This window comes from Protopterus annectens, chromosome 3.part1 (genome assembly GCF_019279795.1).
Source record: "Protopterus annectens isolate FY-2018-M chromosome 3.part1, PAN1.0, whole genome shotgun sequence".
Classification (NCBI taxonomy): Eukaryota; Metazoa; Chordata; order Ceratodontiformes; family Protopteridae; genus Protopterus; species Protopterus annectens.
In genome coordinates, this window is record NC_056732.1 from 10,804,775 (window position 1) to 10,830,438 (window position 25,664).

The 25,664-nt window shown below is 40.4% G+C and overlaps 1 protein-coding gene across 1 annotated transcript in view; it reads right to left on the reverse strand.

Moving 5' to 3' along the window:
- Positions 1 to 25,664, reverse strand: part of EPB41L3 (erythrocyte membrane protein band 4.1 like 3) — a gene marked incomplete in the record, with an annotated part of 1,523,429 nt that overhangs the window by 271,184 nt on the left and 1,226,581 nt on the right. The window contains 4 exon segments of the mRNA XM_044066506.1: positions 7,997 to 8,182; positions 8,604 to 8,669; positions 8,838 to 8,873; positions 14,058 to 14,111. Of these exon segments, the coding sequence (XP_043922441.1) occupies positions 7,997 to 8,182; positions 8,604 to 8,669; positions 8,838 to 8,873; positions 14,058 to 14,111 (342 nt within the window).

Genomic DNA, 25,664 nt, shown 5'->3' on the forward strand with positions numbered 1-25,664 from the left:
ACTTGTGCTTTTACAAATCATTAATGACATCCTCATTTAAGGAACCAATAATTTAGCTGCAAATGAATTAAGAATTCTCAAATAAAAGGATAATCAAAATCAGGTACCCCAGAATTCAAAGAGAATTGAAATTAACTTCCATGAGAAAGATCACACAAACAACATAGAATTAAATATTAAATTAAGTACAGTAAAATGGCGTGAAAGTCCACAAAAGCTGGAATTCATTTACTTACTATCGCTAGCAGTCACACCTCTTTTTAACAGTAAAGACTGATAAATCACAAACCAAGACAGGATTATTTAGATAAGCTCTATGTAAGTATATCTGGTGATATCTAGTGGTTCCAGAATTTCTACATCACAGGAGCTACCAAGTGGAAGTAAATTCACCCTCTATTAGATCCACACAAACTCCCCTCTGTGCTGCCTCTATGTATAGGGTGAGATCTTTTATCAGTAGTATACAGATGATCTGATCTACTCCTACAGTCTGGTCCCATCTGAGAACCTCCTTCACTGATGTCTCAGTTACCACTTATGCACAATTCCCAAACAAAAGACTTGGCAAAAATGTTGAAAGAAAGGAATACTCTCTTGAATCCATGCCAAGCTAACAAAATAAATAAAGAAGAAAAATACAGCAACTTCAAATATGTAAACCTTGGCCTCAGTTCTGTTTCATCTGCTTAGTTCTTGTAAACAAAATAGTATTTTGTGACGTAACCTACACCTGACTTTCAAAGGTTTTTTCTTTCACGCTCTCATTTTTTTTGAGGAACACGTATAGGTGACCCTTGTGTAGTTGCAAGTGTTCCTGTCACTATGTCACTACCAGATGAGGGATTAAGCCATAATTACACAAACCAATCTCATTACAGGATGCTGGCTAGAGCACAATGCACCATCAGTCTATCAGGACAGCTTGGATGACGTCTCACTCATACACTATACTGCCTATTCGGGGGGAAGCTAGATGGTTAGCAGGCATGGGGGGGTCAGAAATATTTTTAAAAAATCGAATTAAGGAAGAAGCAACATGCCACTACCTTAACAGAACTTCAGAAAGCGCTCTGTGGGTTAGAAGCACTACTGATTTGTGTCCAGCTTTGCTGAAGTGCTGCAATGACCATGGAGAAATGACCACAGAAAACAAGATGTTCACTCCTTTAGAGCTATAAAGACGCAACCGTTTTGCAGACATTTGGAGATTAATCAGAGGTGATGCATTTCCACTGGGCTTTTAACACAGAAAAGTCTCTAACATTTTATTAATAGACAATAACTTAAAGACAGCAGATATTACACGTATCAAGCCAAATGCAGTTGAGAGGAATATCAGAATGCTATTCCACCCCTTTCTTCTGTTTAGCTGAAGTCTGTCTACTTTTTTGAAGTTGCTGGGTTTTATTTTGGTATTACTTCACTTTATTTATTTTATTTTATTTTACATTTGTTAACCGGGCTAGTCCAACTGGATATATTTCCATTTTCAGCAGAGGCCCGGGGAGAAAAGCTCCACAGTAACATTTAAATGTTTATAATGTACAATTTTCTGAGAAAAAGGAAGCATGAAAGTGTAAGACAAACAGTACATGAGAGAACAGTAGTTCCAAAGTCAAACATCTCAGATGCTCAGGTGAAGGCTGCCCTTTCCAAAGCAAAAAACACTGCTTCCATGGGACCAGATGGCATCCCAGGTTGCGTCCTACATGAACTACAAGAGGAACTAATCCCTCAAATAAAACAGCTATACAATCTCAGCCTCACTACAGGATATGTGCCCACAGAATGGCATACAGCAACAGTGGTCCCACTCCACAAAGGTGGAGCCTCTACGGACCCTGGAAACTATCGCCCCATAAGCCTGACTAGCTTAGTCTGCAAGGCTATGGAGAGGATCATCATGGAGCTCATAAACAAAGACATTGGGGACCTACAGACACTAGATCCTACCCAGTTCGGCTTTGTCAAGGGCAGATCCTGCCTTTTGAACCTGGTTGACTTCTTTGAAACAGTCACCAAAGCCGTAGATGAAGGGAAGGTAGTCCACACAGCCTATCTGGACCTTGCAAAGGCATTTGACACAATACCCCACTCGGGCATCACAGATAAGCTATCCAGCTTAAATATAAACCCCTATGTCACAAGATGGGTCGCAAACTGGCTCAAAGACAGAACCCACAGAGTGAGAGTTGCTGGAGCCATGTCAGACTCGAAACCGGTCACAAGTGGCGTCCCACAGGGTTCTGTCCAGGGACCACTCTTGTTTGGTATATACTTTTCCGAGGTACAGGCAAACATGGGAGGACTATGGCTCACCAAGTTCGCAGATGACTGCAAACTGGGCGCCATAATCAACTCTCCAGCTGATACAAACATCCTTCAAAAAGGTCTCACAGAGACAGATAACTGGTGCCAGCACCATGGTTTAAAGCTAAATGCCAAAAAATGTATAGTCATATCCTTTGGCAAAAAAAAAGTGCCCACAAATTACCACATAGGCGGAAACCCATTAAGTACAGAGAAAGTTATTAGGGACCTGGGGACCCAAGTTGATAGCAATCTCTCCTTTGAAAACCACATTGCCAAAGTGGTTAGAAAGACCTTCTACATAGCCCACCTCATCATGAAGGGTTTCACATCTAGATCAAGAGAGGTATTTGTGCCCCTTTATTCATCCCTCATCAGGCCCATCATAGAATACAATGCCCCTTTTGGGATGTACCTTACCCGACACCTGCAGCAATTGGAAAGACCCCAAAAGTATCTCACCAAGAGGATCAAGGGTCTCAAACAGATGCCATATGCTGCTCGGTTAAAAAAACTCCAGCTCTACTCAGTTGCATACCGCCTACTTCGAGGTGATCTATGCCTGACATACAAAGCTATGTCAAATCCAGAATTAATGGACATGCTCCACCTCAGTAAATCTAAATCCCTTAGAGCCACACGCTCGAGGGACTTGAACCTCAGCACAGAAATAAATAGAACTTGCTGGAGGGACAGGTTTATAACCCAGAGGCTCCCTTCGCTCTGGAATAGAATTCCAGTTCATGTGAGGCAGAGCACCTCACTGAATCTCTTCAAGAAGAATCTCGATAGGTGGATGGGGGATTGTAGGTTTGTCCCAGGGATTACTCCCGTGTCACTATTAGACAGAGGCACAGTAAACTAAACCTTAAAAAGGGCACAGTATACTCAAATCAAGGGGTGGCGTAAGCCATACAGAATCGGGCTAGGCTTATAATTGCCCCAGGGCAGATAGCCTAGTATGAACTTATGAACCTATGAACCTAATACTATCTAAGAAACAATACCATATAGAAAGAGAAATATTTACACCAATATAAAAATAATACAATCGTTAGAAATCAGTAGAGAGCCTTAGCTACAGTAAAATAAGCTAATTAAGAAATACAGGAGGTTTGAAAGGAATAAGATACTCCTACAGTAATGTATGTGAGGTTGTGAACAAATATGTTCACAGATAGTTCATCTCCTATTTTTAGGAAATAGTTTAAAGTAGTTTATGCTACTAAGGGGTAAGTAGTGATTGATAAAGTAAAGGGGAGGGAGGATATAGAAACATGGCAAAAAAAGAATGCAGACAATTAGTCAGGGTAACAACAAGGGCATAACCAGTTAGTTATAAGATGTTGCTTCAGCCTTTGTTTAAAGAGTGGGAAGGAGGGAAGTGCAGTTAGATCTGATGGCAACAGGTTGCAGAATGTTCCAGTGGTATTAAAAAACAAGGAGTCACCTGCCATGTTGTTAGATTTGGTATTGCTAGCCAGTAGTTTAGTGGAGGAGCGTAAGGAGTTGAGGTTTACATAGGGGGTAACAAGGTTAGTGAGTGTCGGTGGGTTCTTGGGCTGGTACAATATCCTATGAATAATGGTAAGTTGGGAGAGTATCAGAATGTTGTGGAGGAGCGTGAGGAGTTGAGGTTTACATAGGGGGTAACAAGGTTAGTGAGTATCGGTGGGTTCTTGGGCTGGTACAATACCCTATGAATAATGGTAAGTTGGGGAGTATCAGAATGTTGTGGAGGAGCATGAGGAGTTGAGGTTTACATAGGGGGTAACGAGGTTAGTGAGTATCGGTGGGTTCTTGGGCTGGTACAATACCCTATGAATAACGGTAAGTTGGGAGAGTATCAGAGTGTTGTGGAGGAGTGTGAGGAGTTGAGGTTTACATAGGGGGTAACAAGGTTAGTGAGTATCGGTGGGTTCTTGGGCTGGTACAATACCCTATGAATAACGGTAAGTTGGGAGAGTATCAGAATGTTGTGGAGGAGCGTAAGGAGTTGAGGTTTACATAGGGGGTAACGAGGTTAATGAGTGTCAGTGGGTTCTTGGGCTGGTACAATACCCTATGAATAATGGTAAGTTGGGAGAGTATCAGAACGTTTTTTAGTTCAAGCCAGTTAAGTTGCTTTAAGTTCAGACAGTGGTGGGTTCTAAATGGGTTCCCAGTGGCAAACCTTGCAATATTATTATAGGAGTTAGTTTAGTGAGATTACTTTTCTTTAGGTTGGTATAAATGGGGGAAGCATAGAGAAGAGTGGAGATTAAGTGTGAGTGGGCAATAGTAGCTCTGGCTGTTGGTGTTAAGAATGGTTTTATTCTATATATGGAGCCTAATTTTCTATTTACGGATTTTATAGTGTTATTGATATAATTATCAAATGTAAGGTTATTGTCAATTAAGACTCCTAATAGTTTAGTGGTAGAGTCTGGGGATATAATGGTACCAATATTTGATTTGATAGAGAAATTGATTGGGGGGGATTTACTGTTAGGTGTAAAGAGTAGTAGCTTGGTTTTTTTGGCATTCAAAAGGAGGCAACGTTTTAGGAACCATGCCTCGACTGAGTTGAATACTGTCTGAGTTAGGGATTGTAGTTCAGATGTGGAGTTGGCAGAACATATAAGAGTGGAATCATCTGCATATTGTATGCAAGTAGCTTGAGGGATTGCTAAGTAAAGGTCGTTGATAAACACTGAGAATAGAAGTGGGCCGAGAATGGAGCCCTGAGGTACTCCAAAGGAGACTGGTAGGTAGGAGGATAGTTTATTCTCCCAAAGGACTGCTTGTTTCCTATTGTTAAGGTAGGACTTAAACCAATGAACAACCTTGGTGTCAAGAGCAACGGATTGAAGAGTTTTTAGGAGTAGTGGGTGGTTGACCATGTCAAAAGCTTTTGACAGATCAATAAAGAGTGCAGATGAGAGGAAGTTGTTGTTACGGTTTTTATTGATAGAGTCAGTGAAAGATAGGAGGGCTGTGGTGGTACTATGAAATGGCCTGAAACCATGCTGACAATTTGCTAATATATTATGTTGGGTTAGGTGGTTGATAAGTTGATGGTGAATACATTTTTCCATAACTTTTGCTAAGGGTGATAGGAGTGCTATTGGCCTATAGTTGGAATACTCATTGGAGTTTCCACCTTTATGTAGAGGGATAATGTGGGAAATTTTCCAGATATCTGGGATGGTTCCTTCATTTATGGTTCTGTTTATAAGGATGGATATAGGATATGCAACTGCTTTGGCTGCTTTTTGCAGGTATTCAGATGGTATTTGGTCTGCAGAGGGAGTACATGGCTTTAGTTTATGTAAAAGTTTTTGGATATATGTGGTAGCTATGTGTTGTATTTGGAATGTAGGGTGAGTATTAGGTAAAGAAGTTTGGAGATTAGAGTTGTTAGTGGACAGTTGGGAGGCTAGAGATTTTATGGTGTCGGTGAAGAAGGTATTAAAGGCATTGGCAGTTTGAAGGGAGGTATTGTTATCAGCCCCAAGAGGGGGTGGTGTACTGGAATGTCCTGGGTGTAGGAGTCTATTAACGCTAGACCAGAATTTTTGTGGGTTGTTTTGGTGAGATTGCTATAGGTTACAATAGTAGTTTTTTTTGTCAGTCAGTATAGCTTTTTTGGTGGTATTCCTTAGCTGTCAATGTTTGTTGCTCTGAGATATTTTTAGATGCTCTCCATTTGGCCCAAGATTTATTTCTAAGTAATATGAATTGTCTAGTTTCTTTTGAAAGCCAGGGGGCAGGTTTGGATTTCATTCTGATAGAACATTTAGGAGCATGCTTTTCAAGGATAGTTAAGAATTTAGAATTAAAATATTTGACTGCCTGCTCAAGAGGGAGAGTTTTTAGTGGGTACCAGTTACAGGCACTAAGTTCATTTTGGAGTAACACAGGGTTAAAATGTTTGCTGGTTCGAGAGATCTTGTAAGTAGGGGTGTTAGGGATATCAGTCTTTTGTCTTATGGGGTAAGTTAACGTATGATCACTTAAGTCATCTGGTAGAGTTCCTGCCTTGTAAACTTGTTGATGTTTATTAATGAGTATCCAATCTAGGATACTCTCTTTGTTGTTGGGTTTGTTAAGTCTAGTGGTAGTGGTAATAGTTTGACTAAAGCCATGAAGATTGATATGTGATGAAGTATTCTCTGTGTTTACACGTTTCCAGTCAGTATTGAAATCGCCAAGTATAATGGTTTCTTGTGGGTAAGAAGTTGATACCCAGCTCAGAATGTCTTCAATTATAGAAATATTATTACCAGGTGGTAGGTAGATGTAGATAATATATAGGGCTTTGGAAGCATTTAGTTGAAGTCGGGAGATCAAAACTTCAGCTTTACTATCCTGAGGTGGGTTGTAAGATAGAGAGGAGATCTGTAGAGTGGATTTCTACAGTAGAGCTACTCCCCCACCCCTACGTTTAGTGCGGTCGAGTCGTAATATGTTGTAACCTGGGGAATTATTTCATTATCTTTAGTTACCGGTTTTAACCAGGTTTCAGTGGGGCAGAGGATATGAAAGGAGTGAGCATCCATGAATTAGCATCCATCATATTAAGAGTCAGTATATTATTTTTCCCTAAGGATATCACACTACTGCTTTATCCTTTTTGCTTTCAGAGACAATCTTGATACCTTTTACTCTTTTAAGAGTTACTACATCCTCAAGCAAAACAGGATATGCTGGAGATTGTCAAGTGCAGACAGAGGACTAGCACTGCTCTGGTGTGCCAACTGTTTTGGTGATCAGGTGCCATCCCTGGGTGAAATGAAATGCAATTTAAATCCCTGACTTATGTGGGTTAGCTCAGGAACCAGCTGTCGATACAACAAAAATACTAGGGATCTGGGCACCACTGGACCCTTCACAGCACAGGAAAAAGAAAAAACTTACACAGTATCTGTCTTATAGTCACAGGGCACACAAACAATATTATTCAAGTTTTTAACATGTACAGGAAATATTTTCTTTAATCCTTTTTAATATTTCCTGCATGGCAAAAATATGCACTAACTGAATGTTGGTAGTCTGTTTGTGTGTGTGTGTGTGTGTGTGTGTGTGTGTGTGTGTGTGTGTGTGTGTGTGTTTATATATATATATATATATATATATATACACACACACACACACATATAGATATACACATACATATGTGTGTGTGTGTGTGTGTGTGTGTGTGTGTGTGTGTGTGTGTGTGTGTGTGTGTGTGTGTGTGTGTGTGCATGTGTGTGTGTGTGTGTGTGTGTGTGTGTGTGAGTGTGTGTGAGTGTGTGCGTCTGTATAAGCATGTTTTTAAATGCCTGTACAATGGACTTGAGGACAAGCAGTGAAGGACAGTCAGTCTTTGGTTACTACAGTCCCTAGATTTATTTGAAAGGCATCTCTTATACAGCAATGGGAATGACATTTTTCTACCAAACGTTTTAGCATTCTTAGTAATACTTTTTATAGGTTTTGCTATTATGTTTTTTTTTTTGTTAACAGCAGTGTTAGTTTTATGGGCAGTACAACATTCTTCAAAGTGAAAATTAGTAACTGTTAAACAGTACTGCACACTCCTGGCACAAACCACAACCAGTGTGTAAATGTCCTGCCTTTTGCAATAGTGCATTTGTACCAGGCCATAATCCACATATAGTCATATCTAAACACACAGAAGATGTGCATTTATACTCACCTCATCGACTACGAGTGGAACAATCATGGGGGCATCTTCTTGCCGTGTGCGTACTGGAGACGTAGCCAGTCTCTTTTCCCACTCACTAAGCCCTTTGGACTCTGTTGTTGTTTCTAAAAATGTTCTTTTGAGCTCACTTATGTTGGTTTGGTGTTTTAGTATCTCTGCGGGGGATTTTTCTAGATCCTGGATATCAAAAATGAAAGCAACTTAAAAGGGAAATTTCTTTTTGCAGTTATTCTACTAAATTTTCAACTGAGGAAGGCCAGTGAGTTACAGGGTTAAGATTTAGCAGCAAAGTCAAAATCGTACACACTGCAAAGCTCTCCTATTGTATGAATATTATACAATAATCTTCTGCACCAGTTAGACAATGCATTCATGTACTGATAAGTAAACACAGGCACTGTAGTAGTAATAAACCAACAATTAAAAAAAAACTTCTTTACATGTGACCATTTACCCTTGTATGTTAGTAAGAGGCAAAACATTTACCTCTGTGTGTTAGCAAGAAAGAAAACATAAGTCATACATGCATCATGGTGCGGGTGTAAAAGACAGAGAATAACTTGAGACTGTCACATGAGCATGCGCTATGAATACCAACCTCCAACATAAGATTGCTATGTTTGACATATACATTTTCACCCCTTATTCGCTTAATCACATAACTCTGGGAGAAACAAGACAAAACAGAACAATAAGGTACATTTGAAGGGACATAAAAACTACAAGAATATTACTAAACATGGTTTATGGGCTGTATCAGAGTACCTCAGGGAAAATGTAGTTAATAACCATAAAAACACAACTTCCCAAAGCTGTTATACTTGTTCCTTACCTGGGTCTTTAATTCAGAATCCTCCTCTTGGTCCGACTGCCAGCATAACAGAATTAAAAGAGAAAGTGGGGAGAAAAGAAATCTTTATCAGATCAGAGGTAAAAATGGGCATATATCAAAATAATGTGGGGACATTCATTGCACCCCACAGCAGCAGCACATGATGAAACAGCACTATGAAAAAATAGCTAAAGCTTGCCAAGTATCAAAAAGTGCTGATTCAATTACTTCTCTACGGTAATATCCTTTCTGGATCTACTGAATTCTTATACCACTTTTTACTGTGATGTTCTAGTGACACCCTTTACTGTGACATAAAATGCAATTAAAATGACACCGAATTTCCTCTTAACATTTTGTTGCACAACTTTTGTGGAATAAAGGTATTTTATTGTATACCATTGTTCTTATATAGAATTCCTACTCATGGAAAAGTCCTGAATATGCAAAAGTTTCAGAAAACAAAAACGTTTTGAACTCATAGACAAAGGCTACATCGCTTTGTCCTTTAACTGATCTATGATGCAGTAATAAGAAACACAGGGGGCTGACTTTGAACTTTGGATGTGGACATCATAAACTATCAAATATACAGTGAACACAGTGCATCTGAACAGGTAGGGGTTATCTTCTTCAGTTTACCATGGTGGGCAGGGCACAATGGACTCCTTACAACTTAATATAATCAACTTCAAACTGTTGGATAAATGTATTACAATACTTGGCTGATTTTGGGCACTATAAAATGCAGTTACTGCATAAGAAGGACAAGGCTCTCTATACAACCTTACCAGTCATTCAATAAAACAGTTCACTGTACGTATCCAGGCATGTCCAAAGGGAAGTTTCAGGTGTACTCTCCAGTCCAGCTGGTGAATCTCGGCATTCTGAGGCAATGTTACAACTGCCTCATGTGCACAGACAACCCTCTCCTCCTACCACCAAACACTAACACATGTGAGAGAAGCAGTTATACAGCCAAAGAGGAGGCTAAGCTCTCTCAACCCAAGGCTGGATAAGATAGTCAAGAGGAGAAGGGAAATACTTGCATCACACCACCAGTCTCACAAAGACCCATTAAACCAGCACCGGCAAAAAACACACATAAATACACGAAAACATACTCGGAGGCTCTAAATAAAAATCTGCAAAAGCAACAGAGACCTTCAAAGCAGACATCCAAGCAACCTCCACCCCCAACACAAATCATGAAACACATACTTCACAAAACCAGTGTGTCATGCAATCACAGCCCTTAAGGCAAAATAACATACCCAACATACTAGTAATAGATGACTCTATAGTCAGGCACACTGACGTCCCACTCACTAGGCTGAATAAAGAGAAGGTTACTGTTAGCTGCCTGTCGGGTGCCAGGATCCGCCACATAACACAAGCACTCAGGTCACTCCAGAACAAGTACAAATATGACTCTGTCATTGTCCATGTTGGTGTGAATGACCTGAGCCATACCTCCCTGAACTACATGAAAAGAGACATGGAAGAGCTCTCTGATCTTGTAGCCCAGGCCGCTATGACCCTAACCCTGAGTAGCATCCTGCCCTCACCAAGAATGATACCACAGTATAAAGAAAAAATGATCAATTTCAACAATTGGCTAAGTTTCTGGTGTCATTCAAAGGGGATCCAGTGTCTGTCCGCCTGGGATGACATGCTCGACAAGCCACGCTGCTTCGCTAGAGACGGCTTGCACCTGTCACCCTTAGGCTTTCGAATACTGGCCAAGGCTCTTGCCACCCCCATAGCGCCTTTTTTAAGCAAGGCTCAAAAGACAAACCCACTGCCATAAATAGCACAAGTAACAAAAAACCAAGGGTAATGCTACTCAATCCCAGAAGTCTAATGCACATACTCGAGGCACTCTTCAGTATGGAGAAAATCGGTATATGTGCAGTAACAGAAACCTGGTTTAAGGCTCCAGAGAGCACCCCAGCACTACCAGGCTACAACTCATACCATAAATTTCGGCCACAGAACCCAGACTGAAATACAAAAAGCAGGGGACTATCCATATTCATCAAGGATACCCACACCTCCAGGTTAGTGGCACAGCACAATGCTTCAAAGATCATCCACGTGCAACTAACAATGGGCAAAACTGCAATTCAAATTGTAGCTTACTACAGATCACCCACCATGTCCCAGGACCCCCATTCCGCATTTCTGGAAACACTGGGAAATATAAAGGTCCTACCAAACACCCTAGTATTGGGTGATTTCAATTACCCAAACATTAATTGGGAGAACTACTCAAGTACTAACTCGCTTGCCCAACATTTTTTAGAATTTATAAACTCAAATGCCCTGGATCAACTGGTCAACACTCCCACCAGTGGTGACAACATACTGGACCTGGTCATCACCAACATGGGCGACCAGTACTCCACACCGGCGGTCAACCCCTCACTGGTCAGACCTGACCATAAACAAATCACTTTGGATATCCACATTCCGCCCCTACCCCCGGACAAGGAAACCACTGTGAAAAACTTTTCAAAAGCAAACTTCACGTTACTTAAGACCGAGGTGGAAATTTTCAAAGTCCCCATAATAAAGGATAACATTGTCCAAGCTGCAAAATCCTTTACTAATGCATTCTATGGGCACCTACAAGAATGCATGGATCATGCTATCCCAAGCAAAACCAAGACTCATTCCTCTAAGAAAAGGAAACCAGTCTGGTGGACTCCTGCCATAAACAAGCTATACAATAGAAGGAGGAAACTAGTACAGAAAAGAGTAAAATCCCAAGAAGGGAAGACATCCCTGATCAGTATAAGCAAGAAACTACGATCCCTCATAAAATCATCCAAGGTGAGTTTCAAAAGAAAAATTGCCAAGGACTCCAAAGATAACCACAAGGCATTCTTTAGCTATGTCAAGAATCTAAGTGGCAATGCTCAGATCTGCTCAGAGTTATTGCAGAATGGTACAAAATACACTGAACCAACCAATATTGCCAACATCCTGGCAGAAAGGTTCAGCGCAAACTTCACCCCCCTCTCACCCCCAAAAGGGCCCATAACCATACCAGAAGAATGTACAGCTCCTGAAATCACAGACACTCAGGTCAAAACAGCCCTCTCCAAAGCTAAAAACACAGCATCAATGGGACTGAACAGTGTCCCAGGCTGTGTCCTACATGAGCTCAAAGACGAACTAACCCCTCACCTAAACACACTGTTCAAACCCAGCCTCTCCACAGGTTACGTACCCATAGAGTGGCACAAAGCAACAGTTATTCCACTCCACAAAGGTGGAGCCACAACAGACCCTGGGAACTATCGCCCTATAAGCCTGACTAGCTTGGTCTGCAAGGCTATGGAGCGCATCATCATGGAACTCATTAACAGAGACATTGGGAACCTCCAAACACTGGACCCTTTCCAGTTCAGCTTTGTTAAGGGAAGATCATGCTTCCTAAACCTGGTGGACTTCTTTGAGACAGTTACCAAGGCTATAGACAAGGGAAAGGTGGTACACACAGCCTACCTAGACCTTGCAAAGGTCTTTGACATCATTCCCCATTCTGGTATTATAGACAAGCTCACCAGCCTGAACATAAACCCCTATGTCACAAGACGGGTTGCCAACTGGCTCATGGACAGAACCCACATGGTAAGAGTTGCGGGAGCTAGGTCTGACTCTAAACCGGTTACAAGTGGCGTTCCCCAGGGCTCAGTCCTAGGACCCCTCCTGTTTGGCATATACTTCTCAGAGGTACAGGCAAGCACAGGAGAACTATGGGTGACCAAGTTCACAGACGACTGCAAACTAGAGGCTATAATTGACTCTCCGGCTGACACAGACATCCTCCAAAAGGGTCTCACTGAGACGGCCACCTGGTGTCAAAATCATGGCCTCAAGCTAAATGCCAAAAAGTGCATTGTCATCCCCTTTGGAAAAAAAAAAAGTACCCACAAACTACCACATAGGTGGTAGTCCCCTAAATATGGAAGACGTAATAAGGGATCTGGGGACCCAAGTAGATAGTAAACTCTCCTTTGATAATCACATTGCCAAAGAGGTTAGAAAATCCTTCTACATGGCACACCTCATCACAAAAGGGTTTGCATCTAGATCAAAAGAGGTCATTGTGCCCCTCTACTCATCTCTCATCAGACCCATCATAGAGTACAACGCCCCATTTAGGATGTATCTTACAAAACACCTTCAACAGCTGGAAAGACCACAGAAGTACATCACCAAGAGGATCACTGGCCTCAGACAGATGCCCTATGCAGCTCGACTGAAGAAACTCCATCTGTACTCGGTTGCATACTGCCTATTCAGAGGTGAACTTTGCCTGACATACAAGGCCATGTCCAACCCAGAACTGATGGACATGCTCCACCTAAAGAAAAGCTTATCCCATAGAGCCACATGCTCTAGGGATCTAAACCTCACCACAACAATAAATAGGACGTGCTGGAGGGATAGATTCCTGTCCCAGAGACTTCCCATGCTTTGGAACAAGATACCAATCTACATTAGGCAGAGCTCCTCGCTAACACTCTTCAAGAGAAACCTTGACGGGTGAATGGGAAACAGAAAGTTTATCCTGGGGATCACTTCAGTGGCTCTGCTGGACAGAGGCACAGGGAACTAATCTAAGGGGGAGGCAAAAGCCAACACATTCTAGCTAGGCTTATAAATGCCTTCAGGCAGACAGCCTAGTACCTACCTATGAACCTATAAAGCTATTAGTTTCTTACCCCAGCTGTGTCAGTTAGAGTACACACATAACAACATACTTTACCTGTATATTCAATGTACATAATGTTGTTGCAGTAACAAAAAAAAATACTATAAAACTGTATAAAAAGCAATCGCACCCACACAAATGCATGTGTGTGTGTGTGTGTGTGTGTGTGTGTGTGTGTGTGTGTGTGTGTGTGTGTGTGTGTGTGTGTGTGTGTGTGTGTGCATGTGTGCATGTGTGCATGTGTGCGTGTGTGTGTGTGTGTGTGTGTGTGTGTGTGTGTGTGTGTGTGTGTGTGTGCGCGCGTGTGCGTGCATGTGTGTGTATTCACCTGCCTATTAAGGTACATTTAACTGCCCCTTTAAGGCACTCAGACAAAACTTGTTCAAGTTAGTCGGACGGCGTGTAACCATCCTGACCATCCCACAGAAATACACCAGTTTAAGTACACCAGTGAACTACCTCCATGAAGATTTTATTCTGGAAACTGTACCAACCTCTGTGGCAGTGGTTTCACCATCAGCAGCAGTGTCTGTCTGTTCACTGTCAGTCTAGTGTGGTACACAATTGACCAGGATCCAATTGACATGCAGAGAAAAACAAAAAAAAAAAAACAACCCCAGTTTATGAATTATTCTGATCAACCACAGTTCTTAGTTTAAATTCATGGTACAATTCAGCTCTCTGACCATGCCAGTTTTAAAAACTAAGCTGCAAATTTGCATAAGCAAAACAAAAGATATAGCTATAATACTGATAAATGCAACAGACTCAGAGGAAGACCAGAGTTGGCTAACATATGAAAAAAATAATTTTCAATAACGCAGCACACAAAATTACTTTTATAATGACTGAATTAACACAATACTTTCTGAATGTTACTTGGAACAGAAATACTACACTGAAGACATTTAAAATAAATTGATGTAATGCTTATATCATTATTAAAACTGTCACAAAACTGTTTTTGCAAAACAACATATAAAAGCATTTTGGACAGCAAAACTTTCTTACGTTTACTGTAAGAGCTCCTGACTTTCAGGCCCATATCTGTGGCAATTTACAAGTTCAGGTTATCTGCATTATAGTGATGTACACACAAATTCACTGTGATAACATTACGTAATAACATATCACCTTTAAAACTGTTATGTTGCAGAGAAAAGGACCATGCAGAAGTGGCGTTTTGGTTTCTGGCAGCAATGCCAGTCCCAGGAGTCACCTTAGCAAGTGTGAGACAGAACTTCCTCAGAATACAGTCAAGAAACATGCACACACAGTTTTTAAATAACAACCAATGACTTACTTAAAACAATTAATGTACTAACATCTTACAATTTATCTAATTACTTTAATAACTTGTTTAAATACTTATGCATTCTTAATATGCAACCTATCTCATAAAATTACTATGTCTCAGATAACATTTAATATTAATAGTGTCATTTAATCCAGAGAATTTGTCGCCTTAATATTAAGTACTGTGTTGGACAAAAGCGCTTAATATTAAAGCTTTCAAGAATCATTTTGTTTCACTCTTTTTTGGTGATTTTTTTTTTAAATTTTACATGCTGCTGTTTTCATCTGGCTTGACTCTGGTAATTTATTTTATTAAGTATGAAACAGGCAGACTATGGCTGACAAGATATGTCATACTTATCCCTTACAATTCTGAAAATTCAAATTAAAAAAATCCTCTTCCAAATGCTGTACTTAGGAATAATCTATGCTCCTTAGATATAGGCAGTTTATATAACGAAGGTCTGTTTGTCTCATAACCTGGCTCATTGCAAAATCTTCGGCCTATCATTACTGTCTGTTTCTTTAATCAGTTTGTTAATGGTTGTACTCAAGTTTCTCCTTTTTTGAGGGGGACATACAGAGAGCAATGGCTTCTCAAAGTCACACAGTTTACAGGTAGGTGCACAGAAATAAGGACACCCACAGGGTTCGACAACTGAGCTGATTCTCCGCAACAGCAGCACTAGCCCAGAACAATCAACAAAAACATTCACTATAGAGTTTGGTTGCAGTGAAGTTGCAGTGACAGAAGACGCATCCTGATGATAATCAGACTGTTTCCACAGTAAATACTGCTGTTCACTTTCCAGTCTGTCAGATTTTGAAAAACTGAGGACTAATGTGGCCTTGTCTAATATGGTGAGCATTATGCAAATGGTGTCCATAGTGTGCACGGTGTTTCATTTGTCACACTGCTATACAGACATGCAGCAGGTGGCTTGGATACTCTGAAATTGGCCCTAGGTGTGTGTGGGTGATACGGATGAACTACCGTGTCAGGGCTAGCCACCTGGTGGTATAAACCTAGGCTCTAGATGATTGTCACTGTTGAAGTGATACCCTGACTCCATGTGCAAAAATAGGAAAAAGGGCTGAGGATGGATGGATGGATGGAAGCAGTCCCACTTGTATGAAGGATGATCTAACCTCTGTAAAAACACTACCATGGTCATAAACTTAAAAAGTAAAATCTTATCTTGATATTTTGTGCTGTACGAAACGTCAGCACTATAAGTAGACATTAAATTTTATTTTATCCTAATCCAAAATTACTTGACAGGAATAAATACAGTGATCTTTTTGTCTAGGGCTTTTCTTTCCCACAATGCAAATTTTGACTTCAGAAGATGAAGTTATCATGTCCTACTATCCCATGCAAGAACTTATTCCCTTTACTCAGGACAGTACTCAAAACTGCTGCTTCCTTTAAGAATCTCTGGACAAAATCTTTGGAACTTTCTTACACTAACATTCCCTGGTTTCATTTCCTTATCATGGCCTTAATCATAATGCAGTAAGTCCTTTCGTTGTTAACTGCAAAACAGTGGTTACATAGCATGTTTTTAGAAACCTAGGAATCAAGTATAGGTTCTACTTCTCACTTAGTCTCTGACTCCATCACTGGTACCAGGTTTATTTAGTCTGAGGCTACACAGTAGTAAAAAAAGTTATGAATTCCCAAAGTGTAACTAGACTTGTGGCGAGGGAAAGAAGTGATGCGTATAGTTAAAGAGCTGTGAATCACCAAAATCTCACAAGGTTTATTCTGCTAGAAAGAGAAAGACCAGAGGGCCACAAACCCATTGCTATGTTGCTTTTTCAGTTGGCCAGTAATCAAAAGATATTACAATTCAAATAAAGTAACAGGGGGATAAATTCCTGAAGAATGTATTGTGTAGTGTAGGGATCATTTGGTAGAAATGAAAATATATTCAGGCAAAATGTTGCACTTAACAGTATCACTGTTCTTTATTAGTTTTCCTTCCCGAAGTATTCAGGTTCCTATTTCTGTAACTTGGTTACCATTTTCCAGACGCTGACTGATGATGCTGGTACATACAGATCATGGTTTAATGCCACAAGGCGTGTCACTTGACACCTAATATTACCGCATCTCTGATGCGACTGTCACAATTAAAGGAAAGGAGATGATATTATGTGCCCTCTTCCCAAATACAAAGATGACACTTGCATAAAGTTGAACACAAGATGGATTAGTTTACTTTCTGTTAATTGTAGTACAATGGCATGCGATCACACAAGAACTCGCTACAAAACCTGCTGCTGAAGCCTCATCCAGATCTGCTTTGGTAAACTGGCCTTCAAATAACAAAACACTGCAGATCCTTTTCTCCTAGCAGAAATCATGAGCCGTCACCATCACGCAGGTGTATATAGGCATATTCAGCCCCGTTCTGCCTTTCTTTCTTCTGGATGGTTATATTAGCTTTTCTAATGAATAAGATTGAGGAACGTCATACAGGATCACATTCATCCCAAGCTGTTTTAAACACCTTAAAAGGAAGATTCGTTGAAGCTGGTGTGGTGTGGCCTGATGAAGGGTAATGCTTTGATAATATTTTAGCGTAGTCTATACATTTAGAATAATGAAAGAGCTTTTGAAAAGCTCTCTTACAACAGCAGCAGTACAAATTAAAATCCACACTTTGATTAGACTAAACAGTTTTGTACAGAAATGTACAGGTTTGCACCTTAGTAAGAATGCACGTAGTGAACTGTCTGACTGAGCTGGCGAAGGCTGTATCACACACAATGTGTGAGGCGCTTATTCATTTTTTCAAACTAAATAAAATATGTCAGGAAGATGATTTTGAGTGAGAAGATAGAGGACAGCAACGTACATAAAACAGTTATACAATATACAATGATTTATCCTTTTACAGGAGACATAGAAACAAAATGAACGGCTAAGCTTAAAAAGGCCCTTTAGGCTTGTTAGCCTAGTAACACCTGTGAATCAAAAATATAAAGAGGAAGCTAGAAAGCATAACCCAACACCTTATGCAGATCTGTTATTACAACAAAGATGTTAATTATTTAGTCGTTTTCAAGGGTAGCTCTTTCAATGTGCCACAGTGTATCGGAAAAGTTCCTAGCAGTTGTAAGAACGGCCAGATATGTCACTATCAGATTACCTTGGTGGTTAATTTGATTTAATCTGAGGGCCTTGTAGGTTAAAATGAAGTTTAGACACTTAAATAACAACATAATTCTTTTCTCTAGATATTAGGACTGATGCCTACTTTTTTAGGCCACTGTTAAAATATATACAATTCACCTGGACATAATAAAATAAGCTACCCATATAAATTCAACAACCTTTTGCACACTTTCACTGAAGAGACAGCAAATTTAATAGCATCAAAGTCAGTATTAAAATGTCAGACAGTGCTTAATAGGAAATGAAGTTTGACAACACCAAGCCAGTGTCAAGGTGACATACAGACCTCCCAAATACTATCTACTTTTTACATCAGGCACTTTTCTCTATAAACATTTACTCTCCTCTGGAGACATCCATCCCAACCCTGGCCCCTCTTCACCTTGCACCTCCCTCTCCCCCCTTCATCCACCTTAACTACCTCCTGCTCTCAACCCTCTTCCAACAACCAATCAGATATACAACCTCAGTCCCAATACCCAAAACCTTGCAAACACCTAACCTTTTATTCACTAAACATTCAAAGCCTAGCAAATAAAATTACTGAACTGCACTCTTGGATAGCTTACAACACCCCTCATATCCTATCCCTATCAGGAACATGGCTCAAGCCTCATATCTCAAACAGTGAAATACTCCCCCCTGGTTACAACATCTACTGCTCTGATAGAACATCAGAGAAAGGAGGTGGTGTAGCCATCCTCTACTCTAACAGCCTTAACCTTTCACCTTACCCCACACCTATTCCCAGCATCCACCCTGCTGAACTCCTCGTTCTTAACCTCCATCTAAATCCTCACAAAAAACTTTCTGTAGCTTCCATCTATATTCCTCCTGGCAACAATATACCCATTCTCGAAAACATACTATCCGGGTTCTATCTCAATATACCTTATGAAACACTCATCCTTGGGGATGTCAATATAGACTGGTCTAAACTTTCTACTGACTCTCCTTCACTCAGTATTCACCTTCATGGTTTACACCAACTAATTTCTACCCCCACTCATTTCCACAAAAACTCTACCTCCAGCTCCACTATTGACTGGATTCTTACTAACTCCCCTCAACATTACCACCAGCCAAAAACCCTACCAGACTCCCTCAGTGACCATCTCCCTACCTCTATCCTAAGATATGACCCTCACACTCCTAAACCCCACATCTTTAGAGATTGTCGGAAACTATCCTTATTTAACTCTTCTCAATTTAACTCACTACTGCAACACATTGATTGGTCCATTCTTAAACAACTTCCCCTGAATTATGCCGTTGACACTTTTAATAGCATCTTCCTAAATACCCTGGACTCTCTTGCTCCCTCTAGAATGATCAGAGTGAAATCTAATCATGCCTCCTGGCTTTCAAAACAAACTAAGAACATCATGAAACAAAGAGACAGTGCCTGGAAAGCCTGGATCAAAACTAAACAAACACCTCATTTTCTCAAATACAGACAACTATGTAATCTTGCCAAAAAACAGACAATTAATGATAACAAATCGTTTTATAGCTCAGGCCAGCATAAACATAGATCTAACCCCCATAAATTCTGGTCTACACTAAATAGCATCCTTTACCCAGGCTCTCCCTCTAACTCTTTTCCCTACCCAAACTCAACTCTGGAGGAAACAGCTACCCTACTAAATTCCCACTTCATCTCCTCCATTAAGAACCTCCTACCCTCTCAAACTAACCCCTACTCCTTACCTGATCCAACACCCACCCCCAATAACACTTTTGTCTCCTTCCAGCCACTTCCCACTTCTTACATCAAATCTCTACTGCTCAAACTCAAATCCTGCTCTCTCTCTACTGATAAATTACCTCCCACCTTCCTCAAACTTGCAGCTGACTCTATTGCCTACCCTGTGACTATATTAATTAATAGATCCATGCTAGGATCTACTGTTCCTACTCTTTGGAAATCTTTCTACAGCACCCCTCTCCATAAGGGAGGCAACTCTACTGATCCTACCAACTATCGACCTATTGCCATTCTATCCCCCCTATCTAAGATCCTACAAAAATGTATACATACTCAGCTTCTAAACCACCTTCTCAATCACAACTTACTCCCCCCTACTCAACATGGTTTCCGCCCCTATCATAGCACTACTACTGCTCTACTCTTCTTCACCCACACCATTGCAGAATCCCTGGACAATAATAAACCTACTTCCTGTCTCTTTCTAGACCTCTCCAAAGCTTTTGATACTGTATCCCATCCTTTACTTCTATCTAAACTTGCAAACTTTCACCTGTCCTCCTCCACCCTCAGCTGGTTCACTAGCTATCTATCTGGACGCCAACAATCTGTCAAATGGCTCTCCTCATATTCTCCTTCCCTGCCTGTCTCTGCTGGGGTTCCACAAGGTTCCATCTTAGGCCCCCTTTTATTCAATATCTTCACTAATGACATCTTCACCTCTTGCAATAATTCATCTCTCATTCAATACGCTGATGTCTCCACTATTATTTCTATAGCCGACAACATCTCTGACCTACACACTCTAACCCAAAAAGCTCTGCTCTCCATGGAACAATGGCTTTTAGAAAACTTACTAATCCTAAATCCCAAAAAAACAAACTCTTGCTCTTCCTTCCCCGTTCTCTTGCTCAACATAGATCTTCCTTTGTCATTAAATCTTGTAATAATACAGCCATCCATCCTGACACCCACACTAAACTCTTAGGGGTTATCATTGATGATGAACAAAAATTCAATCAGCATTTACAGCAATGCATAATGAAAACCCATCAAAAACTTGGTCTCCTATATCGGAACAGAAAATACCTCACTCCTGAGTCTAGACTCACCCTTGGACAAGCACTTCTCCTCCCCACTCTCCTCTATGCTGCCCCAGTTCTCACAAATATTCAAACTACTACCCTGAACAAACTTCAACAAACCTACCACAAAATAGCCAGATTCATTACTAACAGCCCAAACAACACACACCACTGTATTGCCTTAAAGTCCCTACAATGGCTGGAACTCCCACAATTACTTCATCTCTACCATTTCACATGCTGCACTCTATGCTGTTTAAACCCTCCTGGTGTCCTTCCCTATCTCTCCTTGTTTCCATCTACACCCCTTCTTGATCTCTCCGCACCTCAAATCAGCAATTGCTTTATGTCTACCACCCTAACAAGTCTGTTGGTAAACAACTCTACAAGCACACTGTGGCCCAAGCTTGGAATAAACTTCCCCTGGATATATGCTCTATCTCTCATACTCCACTATTTAAAAAAGAACTGAAGACACATTTACTCAGTTCCAGAACCTGTCCCTGCTATGGCCCTACTTAGCTCTCCCCTCCTCCCACACTCGTATCGCTCTCCCTGCTATGACCCTACTTAGCTCTCCCCTCCTCCCACACTCGTATCGCTCTCCCTGCTATGACCCTACTTAGCTCTCCCCTCCTCCCACACTCGTATCGCTCTCACTGCTATGACCCTACTTAGCTCTCCCCTCCTCCCACACTCGTATCGCTCTCCCTGCTATGACCCTACTTAGCTCTCCCCTCCTCCCACACTCGTATCGCTCTCCCTGCTATGACCCTACTTAGCTCTCCCCTCCTCCCACACTCAGATCGCTCTCACTGCTATGGCCCTACTTAGCTCTCCCTCCTCCCACACTCGATCGCTCTCCCTGCTATGACCCTACTTAGCTCTCACCTCCTCCCACACTCGTATCGCTCTCCCTGCTATGACCCTACTTAGCTCTCCCCTCCTCCCACACTCGTATCGCTCTCACTGCTATGACCCTACTTAGCTCTCCCCTCCTCCCACACTCGTATCGCTCTCCCTGCTATGACCCTACTTAGCTCTCCCCTCCTCCCACACTCGTATCGCTCTCACTGCTATGACCCTACTTAGCTCTCCCCTCCTCCCACACTCGTATCGCTCTCCCTGCTATGACCCTACTTAGCTCTCCCCTCCTCCCACACTCGTATCGCTCTCATTACATCCTACTATCAGTCTTGAGTTTCCCCATCTGTTCAGCAACTAAGAATTTATTTTTTTCAAAGAAACAAAAAATGTGGTTGTTTATTTCTACACAGGTAGATGTTTATTTCTGTTGTTTGCTATTATTGTTTGTAATACTTGTTTTTTCTCGTTCTGTGATCATATTTTGTATTTGCTGAAGCTTTTCTCCTCGGGTCTCCACTGAAAATGGGACAATAACCCAGATGGACTAACCCGGTTAACAAATGTCAATAAATAAAATAAATATAAATAAAGGTGAACCCTTCTATCTGTAGTTACCAGGAAAGTGTGTGTGTAATAATGTAGCAGTTTTTTTTGCTTGGATGCAGTGAGTAAAAACAGTTAATGGGCAATGAACAATGAATATGCCTGATAACGGTTTACATGACCGCCTGATAAAGTCACTCCCCAGTGGCCACTAAGTACATCAACTGCCTCTTAGGGTCAGAAGGCTATACCTTGATACAATCTGTTGAGATTCATTGGTTTTATGGTTTATAACCAATTCTGAGGCCAACATTGTGATTCAGTGCCTGGACACGCACAGAAGAAATAAAAGGTACCATTTGCTTAATGGGCTAATAAAATACTCCCGTGTTAGATTATTCAAAAGTACCTCAAGGTTCAATCAATTTGCAACTATGGAAAGATTAGAGAGTGCTTATATTTCCAACTTATAAAAGTCAAGCACAACATATACAATTCCATTTTCAAGAAGCATTAATAGCTGCGTCATGATTAAGTATGCACTTAATGGAATTCTGCTACACATAAAGCTGCAAAGACCAAATTTGTATGGCATGGATACTGCTTCAAGGACAAAATCCAGTAAGGAAGGAAGCCTCGAACAAGAATGGGAGAATGAAATACTATGAATAGCTCTGCATGTCAGGCATAGAAGCGAGAGATGAAATCAAACTGGTATGTGATTCCTTTGCAGCAACCCAGGAAGTATATACAGTAGAGGATTTCAAAATCTCCACTTGGAGAAAGGTTTGACCGATAAAGTGTCTGGAACACTAATTTGTCACCTGTTCCACTACTTTGCCAAATAAATCTTAAACTTCCCATGTTTTAACATCATATGGCAAAAACAAAAGGAACACTATAAAAAAATCTTTATTAAATGAAACAAACTGGTGGCTTGGCATATGCCTTCACAGGTTCACAGAAACTAAAACATTCAATGTAATTTAAATAGACCCAGATAAGACAAATATCCAGTCAGTTCCCTTACACAATTATCTAAGCACTTAAATGCACAGATACATAATTATTTTAAAAAATACTATTCGTAAAATATAGTAAACAACTATTACTGAAGATCAAAATAAATTATAATATATTACAACAACTATTTCATAAATAATTCATTATTTAACCCCCCCCGGTTGCATTATTTTATGTGTGTAAATAAACCACACCTCTCCCTCCTTATCAAAATTTCCAAAACATTTAAAAATAATTCTGGATTAGGACATACATATAATAATGAGTAAGTTAAATTTAAATCTTCCCAAGGGTGTGCACTTTTAAAATGTACAGCCATTTAACGCTAAAGCTACAGACTGTTAAGAATGTTTACATTTAAGTTCTAATCTGAGTGGTACTACCAATGCGTTGCACATGCATTTTAAAAATGTACTTATAACATCCTTTTGCCATATGGTGTTTAAAGGGTCTATATTATAACATCGAAGTCTTACAACTTTGAATGTTATAATATTGAACCATTTCAATCGAAAGACCATAACATCGAACACTCAGAACAGCAATTTTTTTCCCAGGGAAAAAATTTGCTGTTCCAACAAACATACACACAACACAAGCACACCAAAATAAATAATCCACACACATACACTTCACAAAACCCTACACTAAAGCATACACACTACTAGCTATCCACTTACCCATACTCAACCCTAACCCTAAGGTCCGTAACTACCGCACACTCACCTTACCCGCTCCCTAACCCTAAAGTCCCTATCACACACTCACCTTACCTGCTCCCTAACCCTAAAGTCCCTACCACACACTCACCTTACCCACTCCCTAACCCTAAAGTCCCTATCACACACTCACCTTACCCACTCCCTAACCCTAAAGTCCCTATCACACACACACCTTACCCGCTCCCTAACCCTAAGGTCCCTATCACACACTCACCTTCGTTCACACACTTACCTTAATCCAGTTCATAACCTTCACTCCACAGTCGAGGAAATAGAGAAGCTGCAGAAACGGCCCACTGAATACTTTCCCTAGGATATTCTGCAGCTTCGCTATTTTCAGCATACGGTGCATAGGGTTCGATATTATAACATTCGAAGTTGTAAGCCTTCGATGTTATAATATAGATCCCAAAGGCACTGACTAACAAAGTTAGGTGTTAACATTTTAAATCTGCCACTATTTTTTTACTTTGGATTCTTTTAAGGGTTAACTAAACCGATCAGTTGTTTGGTTAAGCCTGTGCTGTTAGATGCTGGATCTGGCCTTGCCAGAAACTCTGAATATAAATAAATGAGAATGTACTTTTTCCTGGATGATTTCTGCTTCCACAGACACACTCCATATAGCGACAGTTGGATACTAGAAATGAGTAGGTAACTAAACCAACTGTACTGTATTTTAGAACCTGTTACAGTTCTTATCTTCCAGATCAAATATATTACTTTCTCTGGTGCTTAATTGCATCTTCAAGTAGCAATAGTTAGTTCAGACTTGGCAACACGGCACTTAACTGCAACTTTAAGTAGGAATAGTTAGTCCAGGCATGGCAACGTGGTACAAAATAACATACTTTGTACAAATTACAGCATGCCACACAACACAGAAAAGTGATGCCCGATGATGTGTACAGTTTTGGTATTAGCTATACTGTTTTTAGGATCTCTAGAAACAGAAACGTTAGTCCTAGGATTTATTAACATTAGTCAGGTAGAATAAATTGATGCTATAGTATCTGGAAAAATTCCAACACAAAAATTAACAGACTAACCATTTAAGCACTGAAGTATGGCTTTGATTGTGGTGATGGGTTTATAAAGATACCTTACATTTCAGTATTAAATAACAGGTTTTAACTCCAGCTGTTTGACAACATAAACAGAATGTATTTATGGCAGAGGTCTTACAGCTATTCACATGCATTTGGGATTTTTTTAGTACCTATAATGCAGATAACCTTTGAACAACAAAATATATTCAAACAATTTTGAAAAAAAAATGTAGGCAACAGTATGCAGTTTAAATAACAGCTAAGCAGTTTGATCAACTTGGAAAGGCACAAAATCAGCATCATCAGTAAAACGAAAAAGCTATCGAACCCTGCAACAAATTTACACAAAACTGTAACGTCTAGGAACAGAAACAGGTAATAACATCCTTATCTGTAACTATCATTCACTATTTGCAGAACTATTACAAAACAGAAGAGATCAAGTTTTGAATTCAGGGCAAAATACATTGTTCTTTGTCTTCATGGCATGAAGGCTACTACAAGACATATTATACCTTTTTTTTGGGGGGGGGAGTTTGCATGACTATCTGCTGTTCACTCTTGGTCAAATGTTTGACAGATTTATCACCTGATCTTTATAGGGCAATAAAAATGGTATGCCAA